At 40.0% G+C, this 21,939-nt stretch overlaps 1 protein-coding gene across 2 annotated transcripts in view; it reads right to left on the bottom strand.

Moving 5' to 3' along the window:
* Window positions 1-21,939, bottom strand: part of Rsbn1l (round spermatid basic protein 1 like) — an 85,770-nt gene that overhangs the window by 27,021 nt on the left and 36,810 nt on the right. For both annotated transcript variants that reach the window (XM_087206728.1, XM_004839829.4), the window contains exons 4-5: window positions 5,203-5,340; window positions 2,616-2,758 (exon numbers count right to left, since the gene is read on the bottom strand). In XM_087206728.1, the coding sequence (XP_087062854.1) occupies window positions 2,616-2,758; window positions 5,203-5,340 (281 nt within the window). The remainder of the gene's footprint in view (window positions 1-2,615; window positions 2,759-5,202; window positions 5,341-21,939) is intronic.

The raw sequence follows: 21,939 nt of genomic DNA, 5'->3' as shown, positions 1-21,939 counted from the left end.
GGCTTACGAACACAAAGGTAACTTAGCAGTGCAGTAACTCAGTATTTACAGGACACACACTGTATGCCAGGGTCTATCTAGGCACAAGGTTCACACATGAAACATTAGTGACAAGTGAACTCCTTGCCCTTGTGGGAGTTCATATTCTAATCACAGAAGTGCAGTAAAAATGAAAAATTAGCAAGAAAAAAACAGGTAGGAAGTGCTTTCAGGACATGAACAGTGCACAGAGGGGCGAAGGGAAGTCCTGACTCCAGCATAGCCACAGCACCTCCCAGCCCGCCCTCCACCACTCAGCTCCTAGGGTCCTCAGCCACAGACTCTGCTGCCCACTCGACCTCCCTCTGCTTCTGCTGCAAAGCAGGAGAGGGGGGAGGACAACTCTTCCGGCCAGAAGTCATTATTCATCTTCATCTATGATTTTCATGTCGCTTTCCCTTACTTAGTGCTTGTGCAACACTGCACTGCAGTCCCCCCCCACACACACACACACAGAACTACAATTCACCTTTGCACGCATTAGGTCTGGCCAGCTAATAAAGCCACAGTGCCAGGCACTGTGCTAAGCACTTCATGTGCCCTGACCCATTAGGATGTGATGTTAATGAGGCCAAACTTGTGGGCTTGAAAGGTTATTACCTTTTCACAGGAAGCAAGAGTTAAGAATCCTTGAAAAACACATCCATCTTCTTTGACAGGGTCTTGCTATGTAGTTCAAGCTGTCCTTGAACTTACTATGTAGTCCAGGCTGGCCTTGAACATATTATGTCGATCCTCCTGCCTCAGCCTCCCAAGTAATAGGATTACAGGCATACACCATCATGCCCATCTCAATCTTATTTATTAACAACGTAGGAATTCATTTATAAAATTTCATTCATCCCATAATTACTAAGCACCAAACACGGTGTTGAAGAGTTACAGACACAGTGGCAACAAGCCCAGTATAGTCCCTGCTGATAACCTACTGCTTAGCCAATGACTTTTTTGCTTAGTTTTATTTTAATTAATAATCACCATAACCAGCAAAACCATTTTAGGTATCTAGAGAAAAAGCTAATATCTTCCCTAGCAGCACCAGCTCAATTCCCACAATGTTAATTAACTTAGTAGACATATCTTTCCAAACCTTCTCTATGCTCACATAAATACACATTTACACATGGAGTTTTATTTTTTACTTCTTTTCATAAAAACAATCATACTAGACACATGTCTACATCAAAAGACATAAAGACCATTTCAATTATTTCACCATACTCTTTAATAAGAATGTATAAAATATATTCTACATTCCCCCTGTGGTAGACATTCAGGCAGGTTTAAATTTTTTTTCTTATTACCAACACTTCTACAATTCCTCCATATTAACCTTCACTGCTTTTACTTCTTTCTTTCCTTTTTTTAGAGGCAGGGTCTCCCTTTGCAGTTCAGGCTGCCCCTGAACTCACTCTGTAGCTCAGGCTGGCCTCAAACTCGCAGCGATCCTCCTGCCTCAGCCTCCCGTGTGCTGGGATTACAGGCGCTCGCCACTGCGTCCAGCTCAGTGCTTTTATTTCTTGAGATAGATCCCCCAAGGTAGGAGTCACTGTTAGATGTTAATTCATGAGGCACTGCCTTATACTTTCACAAAATTATTACAGCAGCTCACCCTTCTCTCAGCAACATAAGACTGCTTCCTCCTGTGCTTATGAGCCTCTGATATTACCACTGTATTCAGGTTTCCCAAAGCTATTTGCAAATATAAGTGAAAAATCCTTTTTTTAAAAATAAACTCTGCCTGAGGATTATATTTCTGGATTATTTTTCATTTTTCTTGTCAATTTTGGGAATCCTTTTTATACATTTTTTGTCCATCATGTGCTAACTACTGCTTCATTCCTAAATAGTATTAATACTTTTTTTTTTTGGTTTTGGTTAAGATTACTTCCAGATATTTTTATTGTTTTACCTGTTCTGTTTAAATCTCTAACTTCCTGTTTAACAGAAGAGCTCTGTTTCTATCAATCTTCCTTTCTGTATCAGTCTCATACATCCGGTTCTCAGTATACTCAGATCTATTTCTGGACTCTATCCTATTCCAGTCATCTGTTTGAGTTTTATAGTGATTTGCTTTATCTGAAAACATGCTCCTTCCATTTATTTTCTCTTCCCAGTGTTCTTCTTCCCGAACTTTGAAATCATCTTATGCAGTGCTGGGACCGTGAGCCCAGGTACAGTGCAGAGCACTGTGAAGGCATCATTCTGCCCAGCCGATCCGGTGCTGTCCGTGTCCCCCAAGACACTTCAGCTTTCAGAATATGGGTTCTGAATATTTCTTGCGGAGTTCATTTCGAAACAGTTTATAATGTCTCTGTAGGAGTGACAGTTTTTCCATTCCTAGTTAAAATTTACTGTCATTTGCCTACATTTCCTGTGTCTTATTTATCCTGGATGTCTTCTGACAAATTAAGGCAGCATTGTATAGTTACTTTTGAATTTACCTTCCAAGTGCGCTCTTAACTTTCCCTTCCTCCTCCTTCCAATTTCCAACACACACAGAGACACACAAGTGTGCACACATGCCCTAACATACAGTATCTCATCTCAGCAGTAAAAGCATGTGTCTGACATACCGTTTCCTTTTGAAAGGTGACTTTGGCATATCGGCCACAGGGATCATCTGCTCTCCGGGACGCACCCACATGATGGGGCCATCATCACTATCTTTGCGACTCTCCAATTTGAGACTGGAGAGCGTCCCCCATGGCAGTGTACACTAGAGAGAAGTGATTACACAGAAACCTGTTATTTCAAAATGTATCTTCAAATATACATTAGAGATTATTGGTCTGCTCACAAACACTCGATCACATACAACTTACAAATGTGAAATATATACTACATTGAATATATCCCCATATATTCATGTTTACCTTCAAAAAGTTCTATTTCAAACATATCAAGAGAATAATTACTCTTGGATGGTTCCCTCCCTCCCTGCCAGAAGTTTGACTCACTGCATTCATCATGTTATTCTTCCTTCTGCCCAACATATGGGTCATGTGATTGTAATAAGCTGACAAAATAAATGCTCTCCATAATAATCTATAAAAATTAACAATGAAGGGTCAGGGATTTAGTTCAGTGGCACTGCACCTGCCTTGCAAGCAGAAAGGCCTTGGGTTCAATCCCTGGTACCAAAAAAAAAATAATAACAATGAAAGTTTTTTGTTGTTTTTGGGGGGTTTTTTGGGTTTTTTGTTTTGTTTTGTTGTTTTTGAGACAAGTCTCCCTATGCATTTCAGACTGGCCCTAAACTCACAGTGATCCTCCTGCCTCAGCCTCCCAAGGGCTAAGATTATAGGTGTGTGCCACCACACCTAGCCCAACGATGAAATTTGAATTTTTGGGGGGGATCGAACTTGGGTCCTTGAAGTGCTTGCGCAGCAGGTGGTGAAACTGCTGAGCTAAATCCCCTGCCCTGAAATTTGAATTTAAAAAATGGAGCAGAGGGGCTGGGAGTTTAGCTCAGTGGCACCACGCCTGCCTGGCAAGCGCAAGGTCCTGAGTTCAATCCCAGGTACCCCCCCAAAAAAGGAGCAGAATGTGGTAGCATATGCCTACAATCCCAGCACTAGGGAGGCTGAGGCAGGAGGGTCCCAAGTTCGAGGCTAGTCTGAATCTCAGTGAAACCCTGTCTCAGAAACAAACAAACAAAAACCAAACAAATAAAACCCAGATACCTCTTTGGTTAGTAATCAAATATTAACAAAATAGGGCTGGGGATTTAGCTCAGTGGTTCCACCGCCTGCCTCTCAAGCACAAGGTCCCAAGTTCGATCCCCGGTACCAAAAAAGAAAAAAAACAAAACAAAAAGGGAAACCAAATCAAAATCCAAGTCTATTTCTGTTTAATTCTGTCTTGAAGAGGTTGTTGGTCTAAACCAAAGACTAAAATATTTTTAAGAGAAAAGAAAATGGGGTGGGGAGTAGGAAAGAGGGCAAGAGGAAAAAAAAGAAAAGAAATGTATTTCCAAAGGCCACTGTGTATAAAATGATGAGAATGATATTAAAAAAAATTATATCCTCTTCTAAAAGAGGGAAGGACTATCAAATTTCTCTAAAAAAGAATGGATTTAGTTCACTTGTCTTGTTTTGTTTGTTTCTGGCACCGGGGATTGAACTCAGGACCTTGCTCTTTCGAGGCAGGCAGCAGAACCACTGAGCTAAATCCCTGACAGTTCATTTGTTTTGAAATTAAATTTGAAGCAACCATTTAAATAATATTCTGAAATATTTAAAAAATATTATTCAATAATAAATGCAAATCCCATGATATAACTAGTCGGAAGAAACAGAAAAGGGATAAAAGGAAAAAGAAATACAATAGGGTGAAAGAGGTATAGAAAATCAAGCGCGCAAACGTATCACACGATGAGCACGACAGGGGAGCTGGTCTCCCACAGGGCGCCCGCTTCCCGAGGCCTCACCCACGAGCTTCGCCGCGCTGCCCTGTGCATTACCCACCGCACAGCCACAGGCGAGTCGCGGCGGGGAGTCCCAGCGCTCCACAGAAAGAAATTTCTTGGACGCAGAGGCTGTTTTACAAAGAAGTAATCAGAGGGCCGGGGATTTAGCTCAGTGGTTCCACCTCCTGCCTCGCAAGAGCAAGGACCCCAGTTCGATCCCTGGCACCCAAAAAAAAAAAAAAAGGAATCAGGCTAGAAATTCTTTAAGGAATTTAGCGGGACACTGTGCTACATGGCCTAAATGTCTTATTTTATAGAGGAAGAAATGGAAGCCTTGAAAGGTGAAATAAGGGTTTGCTTAACCCACAAAGGTACGGCCAATGCTAAACCACGTACAGTTTTCCACAATGCAAAACTTCCATTCTTTTGTCTTAAACATTTTAGTTTTGCAGGCACTCGTCCCGTCCTTAAATCCTTTGACACTTAGTCTGAAAAGAGCAGATAAACAGATGGAAGGAACCGTGTTTTCCAAAGAGACAGTGGCAGGAAATGTTACTTTCTGCCTCACCACTGCACTGTACGAAGCCGAAGTCTCAGCAACGCACTCTGCAGGACTGCTTCCCGTCTTCCTCGCCCTCCCTTCAATTTAAATAAGACCAGCGTGCTTATACCTCTGAAAAAGCCACTCACTGTAACACCTACAGCATGAACTGACACCCACAATTCAGGAGGCTGAGATTATCTCCTCTTACTTTTAAAAACGGTGACTCTTCCAACATGTCGAGGAACTCAGGGAAGTAATCGCCCACTTCTTCATCAACTGCTCCCACCAAGCTTATTTGTCGCATTGGGCCAGCTCTATAAGTACCGTGTGAATATGTTCTTTTTACCTGAAGAATATGAATTTAATTAAAAGTTACTCATAGGATAATGTTTGCTATTGTTGTGTAACAATAAATTACAGGGTGTCAGAATATTAGCACATAATAGGAGCCAAAACAAAACAAAAGCCTTTACTAACAATAACAAATAAGGCATTTAAAAAAAAAACCCTGCCCTAAATCCAGCTATTTTCCTTCTGTTTTTATGCATTGCTTACGAAAACACAGCTCAGCTGGGGATTTAGCTCAGTGGCACCACACCTGCTTCGCAAGCCCAAGGTCCTGAGTTGGATCCCCAGAACCAGAAAAAGAAAGAAAACACAGCTCAAATAAAAACATTCAATTCTACACAAATGACATCTCCGTATAATATAGTTTATTTTATGATCTCTAATGGCACTGAAATTATATTAAAAAACGGGTATGCCTGCATTTTTTTTCTTTCTTTTTTTGCAGTATCGGGGATTGAACTCAGGACCTTGCACTTGCAAGGCAGGTGCTGCCTGCATTTTTATAAAGCACTGGTTCATATCTTTTTATGAGAAGCTTTAAGTTACCCTCTGAAAAAGTAACCAATACTGTTGGTTTTATGCTTAAATGGCCAGTAAGGATGTTCTTCCTTCCTCAATCTTAATAATTAGGAGATACACAGTTATAGCTGTATTAACTCTGATGAGGAACTGCTCAGTCCCACATCTACCTTTGCTGTTTACCAGCGATGTGACTTTCAGAAACCATTTAAATTCCTTTTGTTTCCTTAACTGGAATGTTCTACCTCAAATTGCTAAAGAAAACAATGATTACATAAAGCCATAAGCCATAGTGGTATCACAGAGGTGACATTCAAAGAGCCAAAATAATGCAGCCTAAACCTCCAGATTCATTGGTACCTGAATTTTGGCATCTAGACTTTGGCATCTACCCACTAAATTCAGAAGATCAACTTGTTCTAGTTTGCCAGAATTAACCCTGTTTGAGAACTGAAAGCCTTGCATCCCAGGCGAACCTGCATAGCCAGCTAACTTCTATTCCTACTACAGACATTTTCCAGTGTTCTCTATCACAGGTGGTAGTGTCAACTCGAACATGCAACAGAGTAGCTAACCCCCAACATTACAATAAAAAACCTACTGGGATAATTTCATTAAGACATTAGAGAATTTTCTCTTTTATCATAATTGACACAGCAGTGTAACACATTAATTTCAAATCAATACGTTTATTTATCAAATTACAAACTTAGGGCCAGGGATTTAGCTCAGTGGTTTCGCCGCCTGCTGCGCAAGCGCAAGGGCCAGAGTTTGATCCCCAGTACCAAAAAAAAAAAAGTTACAAACTTAACTTCAGAAGCCATCACAAATTCACTTCTCAGAACCACTAACCAAGCCCCAAGTCACAAACGCTGGGTCTGCATCCCCATCTTGTACTCCTGGTCTCCTCTTTTCCTATCTCCTGGAACGTCTTCATCTCCAATACCGCCGAGCTGATGTCCAAGAACTGACTCTGACACCCTCAGGCCCTACATGTTCATATGCTCGACAGCACCGCGAGGAGAAAGCCGGTCACTGCACGCGCCTGCGCAATCCAGTCTGTCCGCGCTGAGCACCAATCCGACTCCAGCGAATTTAGAGAAGGCAGCACGTCAAGTGGGTTACCAGCACCGAGTTTGTGGCCTCGCTCTTGGATCCACATGTCACCATGTAGAGTTCTGAGAAGCTCAGCGGCCAAGAGGGGGATATCTGGGGTTGGGAGTATAGCTCAGTGCCACAGCACTTGCCTAGTGTGAAAGAGGCCCTAGGTTTGATAACACCAAAACATTTTTTTTTAATTTTTTAAAAAGTTAAATCAAACAACTTTATTGTAACTCAAAATTTCCAAGTGTTTTGAAATGCAAAGGTAGCTTAGGAATGTAATACAACTACGTATCAACTTCCTCATCTAAATAAATCAAATATTTCATCTAAGTCACTAGGTTCTAATGAAAAAAGAATCAAATAGCCGGGGATTTAGCTCCATGGTGCCACATCTACCTTACAAGTGTATGGTCCTGAGTTCGATCCCTGGCACCAAAAAAAAAAAAAAAGAGTCAAATAAATTCTTGCCACCCGGGTGGTTCATTTTACTACATCACAGTATCAACAACGATTACAATTAATCTCAGCACTTGGGAGCTGAGACAGGAGCACTGCTGTAAGTCTGAGGCCGGCCTGGGCTACATGAGTTCAAGGCCAGACTGAACTACACAGCAAGACCCTGTCTCAAAAAACAAAACAAAACAAAACAAAACAGATTACAATTGTCTGACATGTTTTATATGTTCTTTGGCCTATTCTGGTTTTCTATCTGTATATATAATTTATAAGATTTTTAGATTTCAAAAACTGAATCTGATGCTATAAAAAGGGGTGGAGGCAAAGGGGCGGGAAGAAAGGCATTAAAATGTGGTGTGCACCTGTACCAATTCCCTACAATGAATGTAATCATGCACTGCCAACATATACTAATAAAAGTCAAAAAATAAATGTTACAGCTTGTGTCTAGATGTCCCCCACAAGCCTCATGTAGTCAGTCATAGGTGGGGCTTTTCAGAGATGGCTGGATCTGGAGTACGTGGGTGCTGGGATCAAGGGAGGGTGATGACTAAATCAGTCCACTGACTGGTTTGGCACAGTTCTGGGTAGGATTAAGGGTGTGAGTGGTACGCCCACCCTCCGGCAGGTAGCCTGCATAAAATATAAGGGACAGAAAGAGGGCTGGGGTGCTCTCACCTGCCTGCCTACCATGGACTGTTTCTCCTCTGGGATGACCCCGTGCCATACCACACTGCCTTGGAGCCAGCTGACTAGGGCCTGAAATCTCTACAAACTGTGAGCCAAATAAATCTTTCCTCCTTTAACTTTAGGTGTCAGGTATTTTGACTCAGCAACGAGAAAAGTAACTAAGACAATAAATAAATACAGATCTAAGTATGAAAAAAAGCCCCAATGGTCTATTAAATAATGTGGGCAGTTTATCATGAGGAGGAGGAAAGATAGCCTTTATGAGAGGAATTTTCAGTGAGTGAATTCTTCCAAAACACTAAATCAACAGGGCTCCATTTTACAAGCTCTCCCAAAGAAATGGATACACTAAACACTTTTAAAGCAAAACCAAATGGACTGTTGTTCAATAGATTTTTCCAAAGGAGTACATGCAAGACTTAAATACATGTCTACAGAAACAGTACCAATAAAGAAAAAATGCTCTTTAATATGAAAGTTGGCAGACTTTGGGGCCCAGACAATCATCTGAGGAAACCTTAAGTCTCAAGTTAGACTACAGTCAATATACCTAGTATGTAAAATACTACACATAAAATAACTCACTTCTCAAATAATTGGAACACCTGCCTTCTACCCTATTGTCAGATCATTTAGATAACTACTTCCACTCTGAAAAAAAAGATACCATTACTAAACTAGAAAAAAGTAGCAGACAAACACAATTAGTAGTCAGAAAACCAAGACTAATTATTAACAAACTTTACAGTCAGCACTCCAGAGTTAAATATCCTAGTTTAAATATGAGTGAGAACAGGTATGAGTACCGCTTCTTGGGCAGCAGTGGTACAAATGATATAATGCTCTGCCATAACCCAAATACTTCACTTCCATTTGACCTGATGCTACTATTACAAGTTAGAATGACTGTTTCACTGACTAAAACGTGCATTACTGACCCAGCCATCTCATTTCATACAAATTATACATCTGTACTAATTTACCCTCAGGTTTACAAATATTTTTTTTTAAATGTATGTCTAAATGAGTACAGACATGAACATTAAAAACTTTAACAACAGAATGAATAAATTAGAACTTAGCTTTTCTCCTATTCTATGTTTAGTTTGGGACCACTTAAGAGACTGACTTTTGAGGATTTTTTAAAAGTGTGGTCCCCTTAAAATGCATAAATATTTCAAAAGATTTTGAGGAAAGCCTAAATTTTACAAGTAATACATACTGTACATAGATTATATTCTTAAATTTCCTAAATGAATCTAGATGATTAATTCTTCCTACTTCAAGGCAAAATACATACAGATTATATATATAAATTCACTTACACACATACAGGTCTCTCTCCCTTTTAATCAAAATGTACTAAAACTATAAAGTAGATCATATTTACCCACTATAAAAACCAAGGGTAAATTTTATTAGGAAATACAGTAAATCCTATTAAGAAATTCCATGAGGAAAAACTGTATACTCTTAGCTATCATGTAAAAAACAAAACAGCAATTTTCTTCCCAAGATATTTTTCTCCAATTTTTTTTTTTGGACCGGAGATCAAACTCAGGACCTTGTGCTTTCGAGGCAGGCACCAGAACCACTAACCTAAATCCCCAGCACCTTTTTCTCCAAATATTAAAGATAATATTATAATAACCCAATTACATACATTTCAATTTAAAACTAAATTTTAAAAATAAAACTGAAGACATCAAAGTGTTAACTTGCGAAGTAATTTGAATTTCAAAATGTTGTAACATGGGCCAGGCATTTAGCTCGGTGGCACTGCATCTGCCTCACAAGCGCAAGGGTCCTGAGTTCAATCTGCAGTACCAAAAAAATAAATAAAATAAAATGCTGTAACACAACTTTAAAATATATACCATTTCACAAAATCAGCAGGAACCATTCATTTAACATTTTATACATGGCAGACTGCACATAACAATGCAATCACACTCAAAAAGTATGTACCTCTTTATTAAATATATAGCTGGAACCTGAGCTGTTAAAATACAAAGATAAAAATCCATGCATTTTTCACAAAAAACAGAAATGCTTCCCGATCTTGGTAACCCCTGTTTTACTGCAACACTACATAACAAATATGCACAGTTCACCTATTACATAGAATAAATTTAACACACAATATATGAAAACAAAGCCTCCACTCTCTCCAGCATTTGTGACTAGGAAGGACTCGAAGGCAGAGGGCAGCAGGAGAGAAGAGATCAAGATGTGAACACTAGAGTCAGCCAAATACTGTAAATGCCACAAAGATTGCCTCATAAAATGCCCCTCCTCACTTGTGCATCCCTACTCCAGATGAAATGACAGCAACCTCTCCAGTCAGGAAGGACACGGAAGCACACATCTGCCACGAGGAGAGGCTGGAGGAAGCCTAGCTGCAGCTGCTCTTAGGCAGGGGACAGGGTGGTGGCCACACAGCAGGAGCGAGCAGCAGGACTGACAGCCGCCCCAGAGCCATCACCTGACCCTGCTGTCCAGTGCGTGTGGCTCCTCCAAACCATCCCAAAGCATCCCCTCCTACCAGCCCTCAGGGGACAAACTGTCTTCCAGGAATCCAGTCCCTGGGGCCAAAAAGGCTGGGGGCGGCTGCTCTAAGGCATCCACCGTAAGGACAAGTCAGGACGGAACTGGAAAGAGTTAGATCGTGATGTGATGTGTGTCTTCAGCACAGAGGCAATCTTTATTCAAATCTTGGTAATTAAAGCTGTATATTCTGTTACCTAGAAAAATTATCTGGAAAACCTTACATCCTGATGATGCTGGATGTAAGACTAGTGGATGGCTTCTATTCACTTCAGTAAACCCATCAGTTTTCTTTCCATGTGCATGCGTGTGAGACAGACAGAGAGAAAGAGACATTGGGGTTGACACTGGGTTGAACCCAGAGCCTTTGCATTAATTTAAATCCCCAGCCCTTCAGACAAGGTCTTGCTAAATTTTCCAAGTGAGGCTTGAACCTGCAATTCTCCTGCCTCAGCCTCCCACAGGGCTGGGATTATAGGTTTGCACTACCACACCTGGCCAAACCACTAGTTTTCTAATGCAGTTAAAAAGTTAGGGCTAGGGATTTAGCTCAGTGGTTCCGCTGCCTGCCTCACAAGCGCAAGGACCCGAGTTCGATCCCCAGTACCAAAAAAAAAAAAGTTAATCTGCCACCTGCCTCACAAGCACAAGGTCCCAAGTTCCATCCCTAGTACCAACAAAAAAAAAGTTAATCTGAAAACAATCAAAACATCACTGTCTTAAAATGTATCATTATTGCTCCTTAAAAAAGAAATCCACGGGGCCGAGGATTTAGCTCAGTGGTTTTGCCGCCTGCTGCGCAAGCACAAGGACCGGAGTTCGGTCCCTGGTACCAAAAAAAAAAAAAAAAAAGAAATCCACTAAGTTACAAAGATCATCAATACCACTGCTCTTGTTTTAGGTATACATCTCTCACAAAGGACACAACAAAAGACAAGCATGGCATACTTATATATTTTTTCAAAAGCTTATGTTTGAACCATGCCTTTTAGAAGTGATATAATGTTTTTAACCACTTCAAATAAAATAACATTTAAATTAAAAAGCAATTCTTATAATTCTGAGGTATGCTTGCTACAAAAAAATGTACCCTTTCTAACAGAAAACACATCACTAAAAATAACCTGGTTAGACTTAATACTGTTTTGTTTTACTTACAAGGATTTGTACAATAAAGGAAGCACACACAGGGTACCACAGTGATTTTAGAAAGGCCATGGAGGGCCAGGGATTTAGCTCAGTGGTTCTGCCACCTGCCTCACAAGTGCAAGGTCCTAAGTTCGATCCCTGGTACCAAAACAAAACAACAAAAGACAAAGACCATGGAGAATGGCTCATGTGAACCAATTTGCTGTTCTCCAAAAAGTAGGTTCTGCACTGCAGCAAGTTTGGGATCCCCTTTTTGCTTGAGAGGTTCAGGTTCACCACACACACTGACTATGGCAGACAAACACAGCTTATCTGGTCTAGTATTACACAAAATATTCGATGTCAAAACTGTTCTTCTTGTAGTTGTTGTAGTGTACCCATCGACATCCCAAGATAGTAAAAGTTCCACAGAATATAACTATGATCCGTAATACAAAGATATATATTTAGGTTGTCTTGGCATGTTTGTTTGTTCTTTCTTTCTTTCTTTCTTTCCTTCTTTCTTTCTCTCTTTGAGACAGGGTCTTGCTATATAGTGCAGGCTGGCCTTGAACTCATGATCCTCCTGCCTCAGCTTCGAGTTCTGGGATTATCTATGCACCACTCTGCCCAGCTTTAGCATCAATTTGAAGAAAACAGAGAAACAGAATAATTACTAAAGCCAAATATGAGGGGTGAGGTAAAAGACACTGCTGGTTGAATCTTGCTGGTGTTTTTTTTATAGGGTAAGAGGGGAAGGCAAAGCCCTAATCTTTAAAAACAAGGCCTGCTCATCATTCTGGCATGGCTGCCATGTGAGCGTGTGATAGGAAGAAGTGCGCCACGGCAGGGCACTGTCTCCCCACCTCAGTAGGCACACACTCAACACACAACCAGGGATGACACTGAATCAGGATTTCACTTCAAAAAGACACATAACTTCAACCAAGATAAGAATTAAATTATTGTTAGCCATTTTTAAGTCAAAAACCTTTCTCAATTTTAGCACCTGGTGCCTGCCATGGGAATATTTTGTATAGATCACTTCATAAATATTTGAGGAAGCTGTCACAGGCACACGTGGTCAAAATGAAGATTGTTCAGTGGCAGGCAACTCAGACTCGGCACATCCATTCAGTTTACAGTGAATGACTACAGCATCAATTCAATTCAACAACATCAGGTCTAACAGATCAGATATTTTTGGGTAATAGATCTTTAAATATCAGTTACCATTATCACATAAATTACTTGAGAAACAAATCAGAACCAGGATAAAATAAGATGCACAGAGTACGGCCTTGGGGGAAGGATGGTTTACAAGATCATTACCCCAGTGTTCACACGCTCACGTTGTTAACTACAGGGTTCAGAGTTCATGTTAATTAAACAGAGTGAGCAGACAGAAGTCATATTCGCTTCTTGACACACAGGACTGTTTCACTTGCCTCTTGTACTCCTTCCAAGTAAGACAGAGAAACACAATAAAAATATCTGAATGAAACAGGTAGCAGAAAAGCTAGGAGAGATGTGGTAGACTGCAGATGGCCCCCAATTCTTCCCAAGCCTATAAGATGACTCCTGTGCAACATGACCATACCACATCAATCACTAAGAAGTAGACGCTATTTCTCTACCTCTTGAAGCCCAAGTTTGGCCATGTGACTTCCTTTGTCCAATGGGACATCAGCAAATACAACATAAGCAAAGGCTGTGCAGTTGGGCCGGCCTCTTTCTACTCTGGGGAATCCCCAAGCACCACCACATAGAAGAGTCTAGGCAACCCGCTGCATGAGCAGAGAACTATGGTCACAACCCTAGCTAACATGTACCCACTGCCAGCCAGGTAAGCAAGGTCTGTCGAACCGCTGGATAGAAGAATGAATCTACTCCATCAAAAAACCATCAGGACCAAGACAATACAAAACAAAAACCAATAGTATTGCTATATACAAGTAGTTAATTATCTGAAATATAAGTCAAGAAAGCAATCCCATTTTTAATAGCTACAAATTAATAAATAAACTATCAGGAACAAATTTAACCAAAAAGGTAAAAATCTTTACAATGAAAACTATAAAACATTGATTAAAGATACTGAAAAGGACTGAAAACATGGAAAGACATCCCATGTTCATAGAAAGAATACAATATGGCTAAAATGTCCATGCCCACATGGATCTACAGATTCGATACAATCTCTATTAAATACCAATGATATTTTTCACAGAAATAGAAAAAGCACTGTTAAAATTTGTGTATAGGGCTGGGGATTTAGCTCAGTGGTTTTGCCACCTGCTGCGCAAGCACAAGGACCTGTTTGATCCCCAGTACCAGAAAAAAAAAAAAAAATTGTGTACAACCACAAAATAATCCAAATAGTCAAAGCAATACTAAGCAAAAAAGAACAAAGCATGAGACATTATACTACCTGACTTCAAAATACATTATTACAAAGCTGTCATAATCAAAACAATGTGTTAATGGCCTAAATAAATAAAGATATAGACCAATGCAACAGATAGTCTAAATATACACTTGACAGATCTATAGTCAAATGATTTTCAACATTTGTACTCTAGTACATATTGGGAAAAGGACAGTCTTTTTAATAAATACTGCTGGGAAAATTATACATCCATGTGCAGAAGAATGAAACTAGACTCCTATCTCTCACCAGTTACAAAAAAACAATTCAAAATGAATTGAAGACTTAAATATAACACTTTAAACTATGGGGGCCAGGGATTTAGCTCAGTGGTTCTGCTGCCTGCCTCGCAAGCGTAAGGACCCAAGTTCAATCCCTGGTACCAAAAAAAAACCTATGAAACTACTACAAGAAAACATACAGGGCCAGGAATTTAGCTCAGTGGCACCATGCCTGCCTTGCAAGCACAAGGTCCTGAGTTCAATCCCTGGTACCGCAAAAAAAAAGAAAACATACAGAAATGCTTCTGGACATTGTAATAGGCAAGGATTTTTCTGGACAAGACCACAAAAGCATGAGAAACAAAAGCAAAAATAGACGCACAAGATTATACAAAAGTAAAAAGCTTTTGAACAGTAAAGAAAACAAAACATACTGAAGATACAACCTACAGAATGAGAGAAAATACTTGTAAACTATCTATCTGATAAGAGGCTACTATCCAGAATATATAAGAAATTTGAAACAACTAAAAAGAAAAAGGAAATAATTTAACAATGGGCAATAAACTTACACCTTTCCCCAAAGAAGATACAAAAGTGGTCAACAGGTACATGAAAAACGTTCAATGTTACTAATCAGGAAATGCAAATCAAGACCACAATGAGATATCACCTCACTCCAGTAAGAATGGCTACTAATTCAAAAAGATAAAAAGTGACGGACGGTAAGGATTTATTAAAAAGGGAAACCTTACAAACCAGTGGTAGGACTATAAATTAGTACAGACATTACTGAAAAACAGTATAGAAGTTCCGCAAAAAGTTAAAAATAGAACTACCATATACTCCAGCAATTCCACTGCTGGGTAAATCCAAAGGACATGGAATCTGAATGTCAAAGCAACATGTGCCTTTATATAAAATGGTACGATACTTACAGATCTCTGATGGAACTCCTCCTGCACACATTAAATCATCTGTAGATTACTGTAATACCTAACATAATGTAAGTGCCACATAATTACTTGCTATGCCGGGCCGGGGAGTTAGCTCAGCGGTTTCGTCTCCTGCTGCGCAAGTGCAAGGACCCAAGTTCAATCCCCAGTACCAAAAAAAAAAAAATACTTGTTATGCCATATTGCCTAAGGAATAACGACAAGAAACACTACATGCTCAGTACATACGCAGCCATCAAAGCCCAGCTACATTTTGGATTTGCAGTTGGCTAAATCCATGGATGTGGAACCCCCAGATACAGAGAGGGTAATTTTAAGTAACTTTCAGTTCTGTATGGATTTGATTGTATAATGCAACAAAAGTTAACAGAAATAGGTTACAAACTTTTTGAGTCCGTGTATATGTTTCTGTTATCAAACAAATTTTTATCAGATAGTGTGATACCATAGCACTAATCTCAGAGCCACAATATCAGAGAAATGATACAACAAATAAAAATAATGTGCACGAAGCTCCACATGGCTTTCTAAATTTTCAGGCAACCAGGACACTGATGAAGATGGAAAACAGGATTGTACAAGTGAGAAGATCTCCAAACCAAAGACCACAGACCAGGGATATTTTGTCAGTGTCTTTTGTGTATACGTATTTACATTTTATATAAATATCTCACATTAACATGTATTCAAAAATAAAACTAACCACACAAAAATAAGTATTTGTGAAAACTACTACAACAATATTACAGAGATACGTCCTACCAGCACAAAGATAACAGAAACTGGTACATAACATCTCATCTTTTAGATTCCACAGCATTTGGGTAAACTATTTTGTTTCCCCAGACTTTTTTACTTTTTTGCTTCTTGAGACAAGGTCTCACTGTGTAGCCAAGGCAGGCCTTGAACTCAAGCCAATCCTCCTGCCTCAGCCTCCCAAGTGCTGGGATTACAGGCAGTGGGTGCCATCACGATGGGCTTTCCCCTGACTTTAATTTTTACAAAAAAAAAAAAAAAAAGCGTCAGAAAGTTGGGCTATGGAAATGCATCTTCAGCACGGACTCGGACTGGCTCCACAGGCTGCTGGTGGTCAGGGCCTTCAGGTAGTCAGACATGCATTTACAGCACTGTGAGCGGCGGCGGCACACAACTGCTGCGCCTGCCATCACAAACAGCAGCCTGCACCTCGCAGTGCTTCTCTGTGGGTCTGAACTCTGAAGACCTATTTTAAAAGTTGAAACTAGGAGGCTGAAGCAGAAAGGTCACGACAAATGCAAGGACAGTCTGGACTAAATAGTGAGTTCAAGGGCAGTCTGAACTACACAAGGAACACCTGTCTCAAAAAACAAACAAAAAAGAAAGTTCAAACTAGCGGGTTATTTACGATATTCTCAGCTTCACTATTTATACAGGCTACAATATTAAACTACAAGAATATATAAAATACATATTATATATTTAACATTATTAGTTTATCTACTTTTTAAAATGCTGATTACACAGATCCCTATTCCCATTATCGTGACCTTCTCCAGTGTTGCTAACTGCACTTTTCATACTAAGATCAAACAAAACAAAGATCAGCTCATACCTTTCTCTACCAACTCTATTCTACTTTCTCTTTTCCCATGTTTCGTGATCTTCTGAATAGCGCTTTTTGGATTGCTTTTAACTAGATCAAAGGTTTTCATAAAATAAAAAGTAGAAAGCAGAATTACAGGACGGTTCCTGGATTATAAAATGTTTAAATATGAAGCTGACAGTTGTGCTTTCCCCACTCTGAGGAAGGACCAGGATCCCAGAGGGAGTCGGCGCTCAGCAGTGGCCGGAGCAGCCTGAGCGGCCCAGCAACCGCTACACTACCTGGCTCACCACCCACAACCTGCTGTCGTGCTGACAGCAAGGGGAACTACATTCCCATTTGGGCCCCTTCTCTCTTTCCCCAGGAATACTAACTCTCATTAGCTCAATTAATATTATCATCTCAGCCAATTCCTTTGGTGAACACAAATTAATGTATCAATATGCAGTCTGATCCATTTGATGCCAGGAAAATACTGCAGTTTCACTATATGATTCTAGAAACAGGAAGTCACAAATGGTCAGCTAGTCTCTACTAAATTTTACATAACCTAATTACTGACATTCCAAAATAATTAGCATGTGCGTGATTAATACCACAGATAAGGTTAACAAGGATGTTGGAAGAGAAATGAGATACAAAATATATTTTAATTTCTCAAATAAATGTTAATATAACAGTATAATAATTTCTATATATAATAATATGGTAAATATAATAATTTCTCAAATAAATGTTAAAATAATATTCTAAGAAGTTTTAAGAGCTTCCAAATTCACAAGAAGGATGATTAACAAAATGAAGTTTTCACCACCAGCTGCATAAGCACAAGGACCTGAGTTAGATCCCCAGTACAAAAAAAAAAAACAAAATGAAGTCTTTAAATATGGGGGAATAAATCTAACAAAACATTTGCAAGGCCTCTAGGCTTAAAACCAGAAAATATCATTGCTACAAAATAAACAGATAGGAGCCAGGGATTTAACTCAGTGACACCATGCCTGCCTCGCAAGTGCAAGGTCCTGAGTTCAATCCCCTGTGGCGCAAAAAAAAAAAAAAAAAAGAAAAGAAAAGAAACAGACAAAGGCAAATACCACAATTACAGACTACAAGATTCAATATGAAAAAGACATCAATGCTACCAAAACTTATCTATAGGTTCAGGGTAATACCAATCAATATCCCAGGAGATTTTTTTCTGTAGAGTTTGAGAAGCCAATTCTCAATTAATGGAAATGTAAAGAGCTGAAATCTTTAATAACAATAAAACTTATTCAGATACCAAGATTTATATTAAGATAAGCAGAGCAATGGAATCAGGGAACCCAGAAACAGATCCATACATATATGGTCAACTGATTTCTAATTAAGGCAAAAATGGCCAAGTGCGGTGATGCACAGCTGTGAGCCCAACACGTGCCAGGCTGAGGCAGGAGGGTCCCCATGAGTTCAAGGCCAGCCTGAGCTGCATAGTGAGACCCTGTCTCAAAAAAAAATCTAATGAAGATGAAAATGCAGTGAAGTGGGCAATGGGTGGATGTTTCTATAACTGACGCCAGGTCCTCTGGACACTTAGTATAGGAAAACATGATCCTTGATCTTTACCTCATACTATATACAGAAGTCAGTTCTGGAGGAACTATAGATTTAAACATGAAGAAGTTTCCAGGGAAAAAACTTCAAAGAATGTATCAATGCTTGGGGGCAGATCAAGATTTCTAAAAACAGAGCACAAAATACATTAACTATAAATGAAGAGAAAATTATAAATGAGATTATATATACATGTAATCTATTATCAAAAGCCATTATTAAGAGTAACAAGGCAAGACATCCAGTTAGAGGACATATTTGTAATATATTTAGCTGACAAAAAGATTCCTATCTATAACACATAAAGAAGTTACACTGAGGGCCAGGGATTTAGCTCAGTGGTGCTGCCGCCTGCCTCAAAAGCGCAAGGTCCCAAGTTCAATCCCTGGTAGCAAAAGAAAGAAGTTACAGTGAAAAAAAGGAACAAATTTTTAAAATAGGCAAAAGAGTAGACCAGATACTTTACAAAAGAAGATACTGAACCAGACGATAATTATATAAAAAGGTGGTTGACATCCTTAGTCATAAGAGGAAAATGGAATGACAGGGAGACACACAGTCACCAGAATGGCTACATGACAAAGATAAACACTACTAAGTGTGGCCAAAAATAACAGAGCAACGCTGCTGGGAATGTAACCTAGCATAACAACTTGGTGAAAGTGGCAATAAATTTATCAAAGTTGAGTATCTGCACAGCTTTTTGTCTTCAGCTTACATACTTAAACACATACATTCACCAAAACATGAGTATAAAAATATTCATAGCACACCTGTTGTGACCGCTCCATAGAGGAAACAACTTAAATGTCCTTTACAGTAAGCAAGGTAATTAAACTGTGAAATATTCATATAATGGAATACTATACAGTAATAAGAAAATGAACACTCCTACCCAGAAGATGGATGAATCTTACAAACACACTTCTGAGGGAAAGAGACCAGACAGAACAATTACATTACTATTTGATTCCATTAAACAGCAGTGGTGTTTGGAGTCAACAGAGGAATTACCCAGTGTTAACGTGCAAGAGTTGATCCATGAGCAGAGCAGTGCTAAAAGAGGTTTGGGAAGGGCTTCTGGCTACTAGTAACAACTAGATTTTAAAATCGTGGATGTGTTCACCTTATGAAGATCCATCAAGCTAAATATGTGTAATTTGCACTTCTCTGTGTCCATTAGTACTTCAATAAAGGCTTAGTAAATAAAAATCAATTTTTAGAGGGACAACACAAATTAGGTTAAGAAAGACAGCATCTACTGGGAAGAATCAAGGGACTAGAAATAGAAATAAGCTGAATAAGTATGCTTTTTGTTTTTTTGGTTTTTCTTTTTTTGGTACCGGGGATCGAACTTGGGACCTTGTGCTTGCGAGGCAGGCAGTGGAACCACTGAGCTAAATCCCCAGTATACTCCTTTTTCTTCTACTACTATCTTCTGCATCCTGTTCACTTCATAAAGTCAGTGCATAAGGTCAAGCAAACCCCACTGCCAGTGTGAAAAGAACAACTTCCTCAGTCTTCTGAGCTCTTAGAATAAAGAGGGGAAAGAAAAAAAATCAAGTAAAGTATGAGACCAATGTGGAGAAAATATCAAATACCAAATGAATGGTTCACTAGGTATTCTCCTCCACACCAGAAGATTAAGATCTAAAAGACCTTATAATAAAAGAATATTGACTCTGTACATTTAGGTTCCTGCCTTTAAATCTATAGCCAAAGAAGCAAAAGTAACCCTGACAGCTAACATGCTTACCTCACCAGGGTAGCAGATCCCACAGATAAGGGGCCAGAGCCATGACTGGTGCCACACAGGATGCACTTGCTTAAGAGTTTCCTCTGTGAGATAGACGGATGGTAGGTGGGTAGGTGGGTAGGTGGACAGGTGAGAGGGTGGGTAGATAGATGGATGGATAGATGGATGGATGGATGGATTGGCAGACATTTACCCAAGAAGCTTGTGACACTGGGGACACAACTGGGACTGAGAGAGAAAAGTCCCAGCATAAAACCTGGCATGGCAGATACAGAGTAAGTGACAAATTATTGTGGGGGACTTAGCAAGTAGAGGGACTTGAGCAAAGTCCCTGGCAAGTAGAGGGACTCAAAGTCCCTAGGCGTTAGAAAATTAATTTGTCACATGCTGCACCTGTTTCTTTACTGCTAAAATTAAACTGTAACAAAGATTGAAGGAGTTTTTGCAAACAGAACACTTAGCACACCCAGCACTCAATGCAGCCCCTACTATTCGGTGCCAGTCCTGGCTCTGCCACTGAACTCAGCTCTCCTCTCGGTGCAGGTACTGACCACTGGGAATGGACTTTGCTGGTAATGGATGCTCTCTAGCTCCCTCTGCACTATACAGAAATATTTAACTTCCAGTTCTCAAATGGGTCTCGCTAGAGAGTGACACCCCCCACACACTGAAACTGTAAACACTGCATATTTTCCAGACTCTGCCTGAGCACATGGCTGAGGTAGGGGTTGGTGCGTGTGGTTTAGACGGAGACTCTGTCCAGAATATTCATCAACTACAGGGACAGACTGAGAGGAAGGAAGGAGCCCTGGCGAGGAGGGGCTGCTCTGCTTGGCACCGCCGGCACCCGGAGCACACAGGCCCTCTCCGTGTGTCCATCAGCCCATCTGTGCACACACAGTGGCCGGGTAAACGTGCACCACGGCGCTCTGACACTTTCATGCCTTCCTCCTCCTAAACTAGAATGTTACCAATTATTACTGCTCCTAGAAAGCCAAAGAAGGTGAGAATGGGCCAATCACCTAGCCTAGCAGAACAGAATCGTGCGGCGGGGGACAACAGAACTGCTTTTCAGAAAGGCCCACAGTCACTTTCAAGAACCAGTGAACTCAGTTCTTCTCGCCTCCTGGATAATGTATGTTCTACACTGTAAAGAAGGGTAGGAAATAGAAAATTAGCCCAATATATGCACTAATTTTCTCACACAATTACACAGCAGGTGTACAAAATATATTTAACAGCTAACATTTATTCAGCAGGCTATGTGACAGACCCAGTACTAAGCACTTTGAAGGCACTATAAAGAAGACGATTTCAGTAAGAAAACTATTTTAAGAACTGAAGCCTGGTATGGTGGCGCACACCTGTAGTCTTAGCACTCAGGAGGCTGGTGCAGGAGGATTACCGTGAGTTCAAGGCCAGCCTGAGCTACATAGTGAGACCCTGTCTCAAAAACACAAACAAACCAAAAACCCTGAAAAATACATGCTTAAATTCATTTCATTAGGCCCGAGATAAATCTTTACTGGGAAAATACAAAAGAATCTTATTTCACTAATTATTTTAGGGGAAGAAAAAGGCAAGTACAAAGTGAGATTTAAACTCTGATGTTCACAT

The sequence above is a fragment of the Heterocephalus glaber genome, unplaced genomic scaffold (assembly GCF_053883595.1).
Source record: "Heterocephalus glaber isolate CG9 unplaced genomic scaffold, H.glaber_assembly_v1.0 deba00000676, whole genome shotgun sequence".
In the NCBI taxonomy this organism is placed as follows: domain Eukaryota; kingdom Metazoa; phylum Chordata; class Mammalia; order Rodentia; family Bathyergidae; genus Heterocephalus; species Heterocephalus glaber.
Note: the sequence above shows the minus strand (reverse complement) of the source record. Positions and strands in the feature narration are given on the sequence as shown.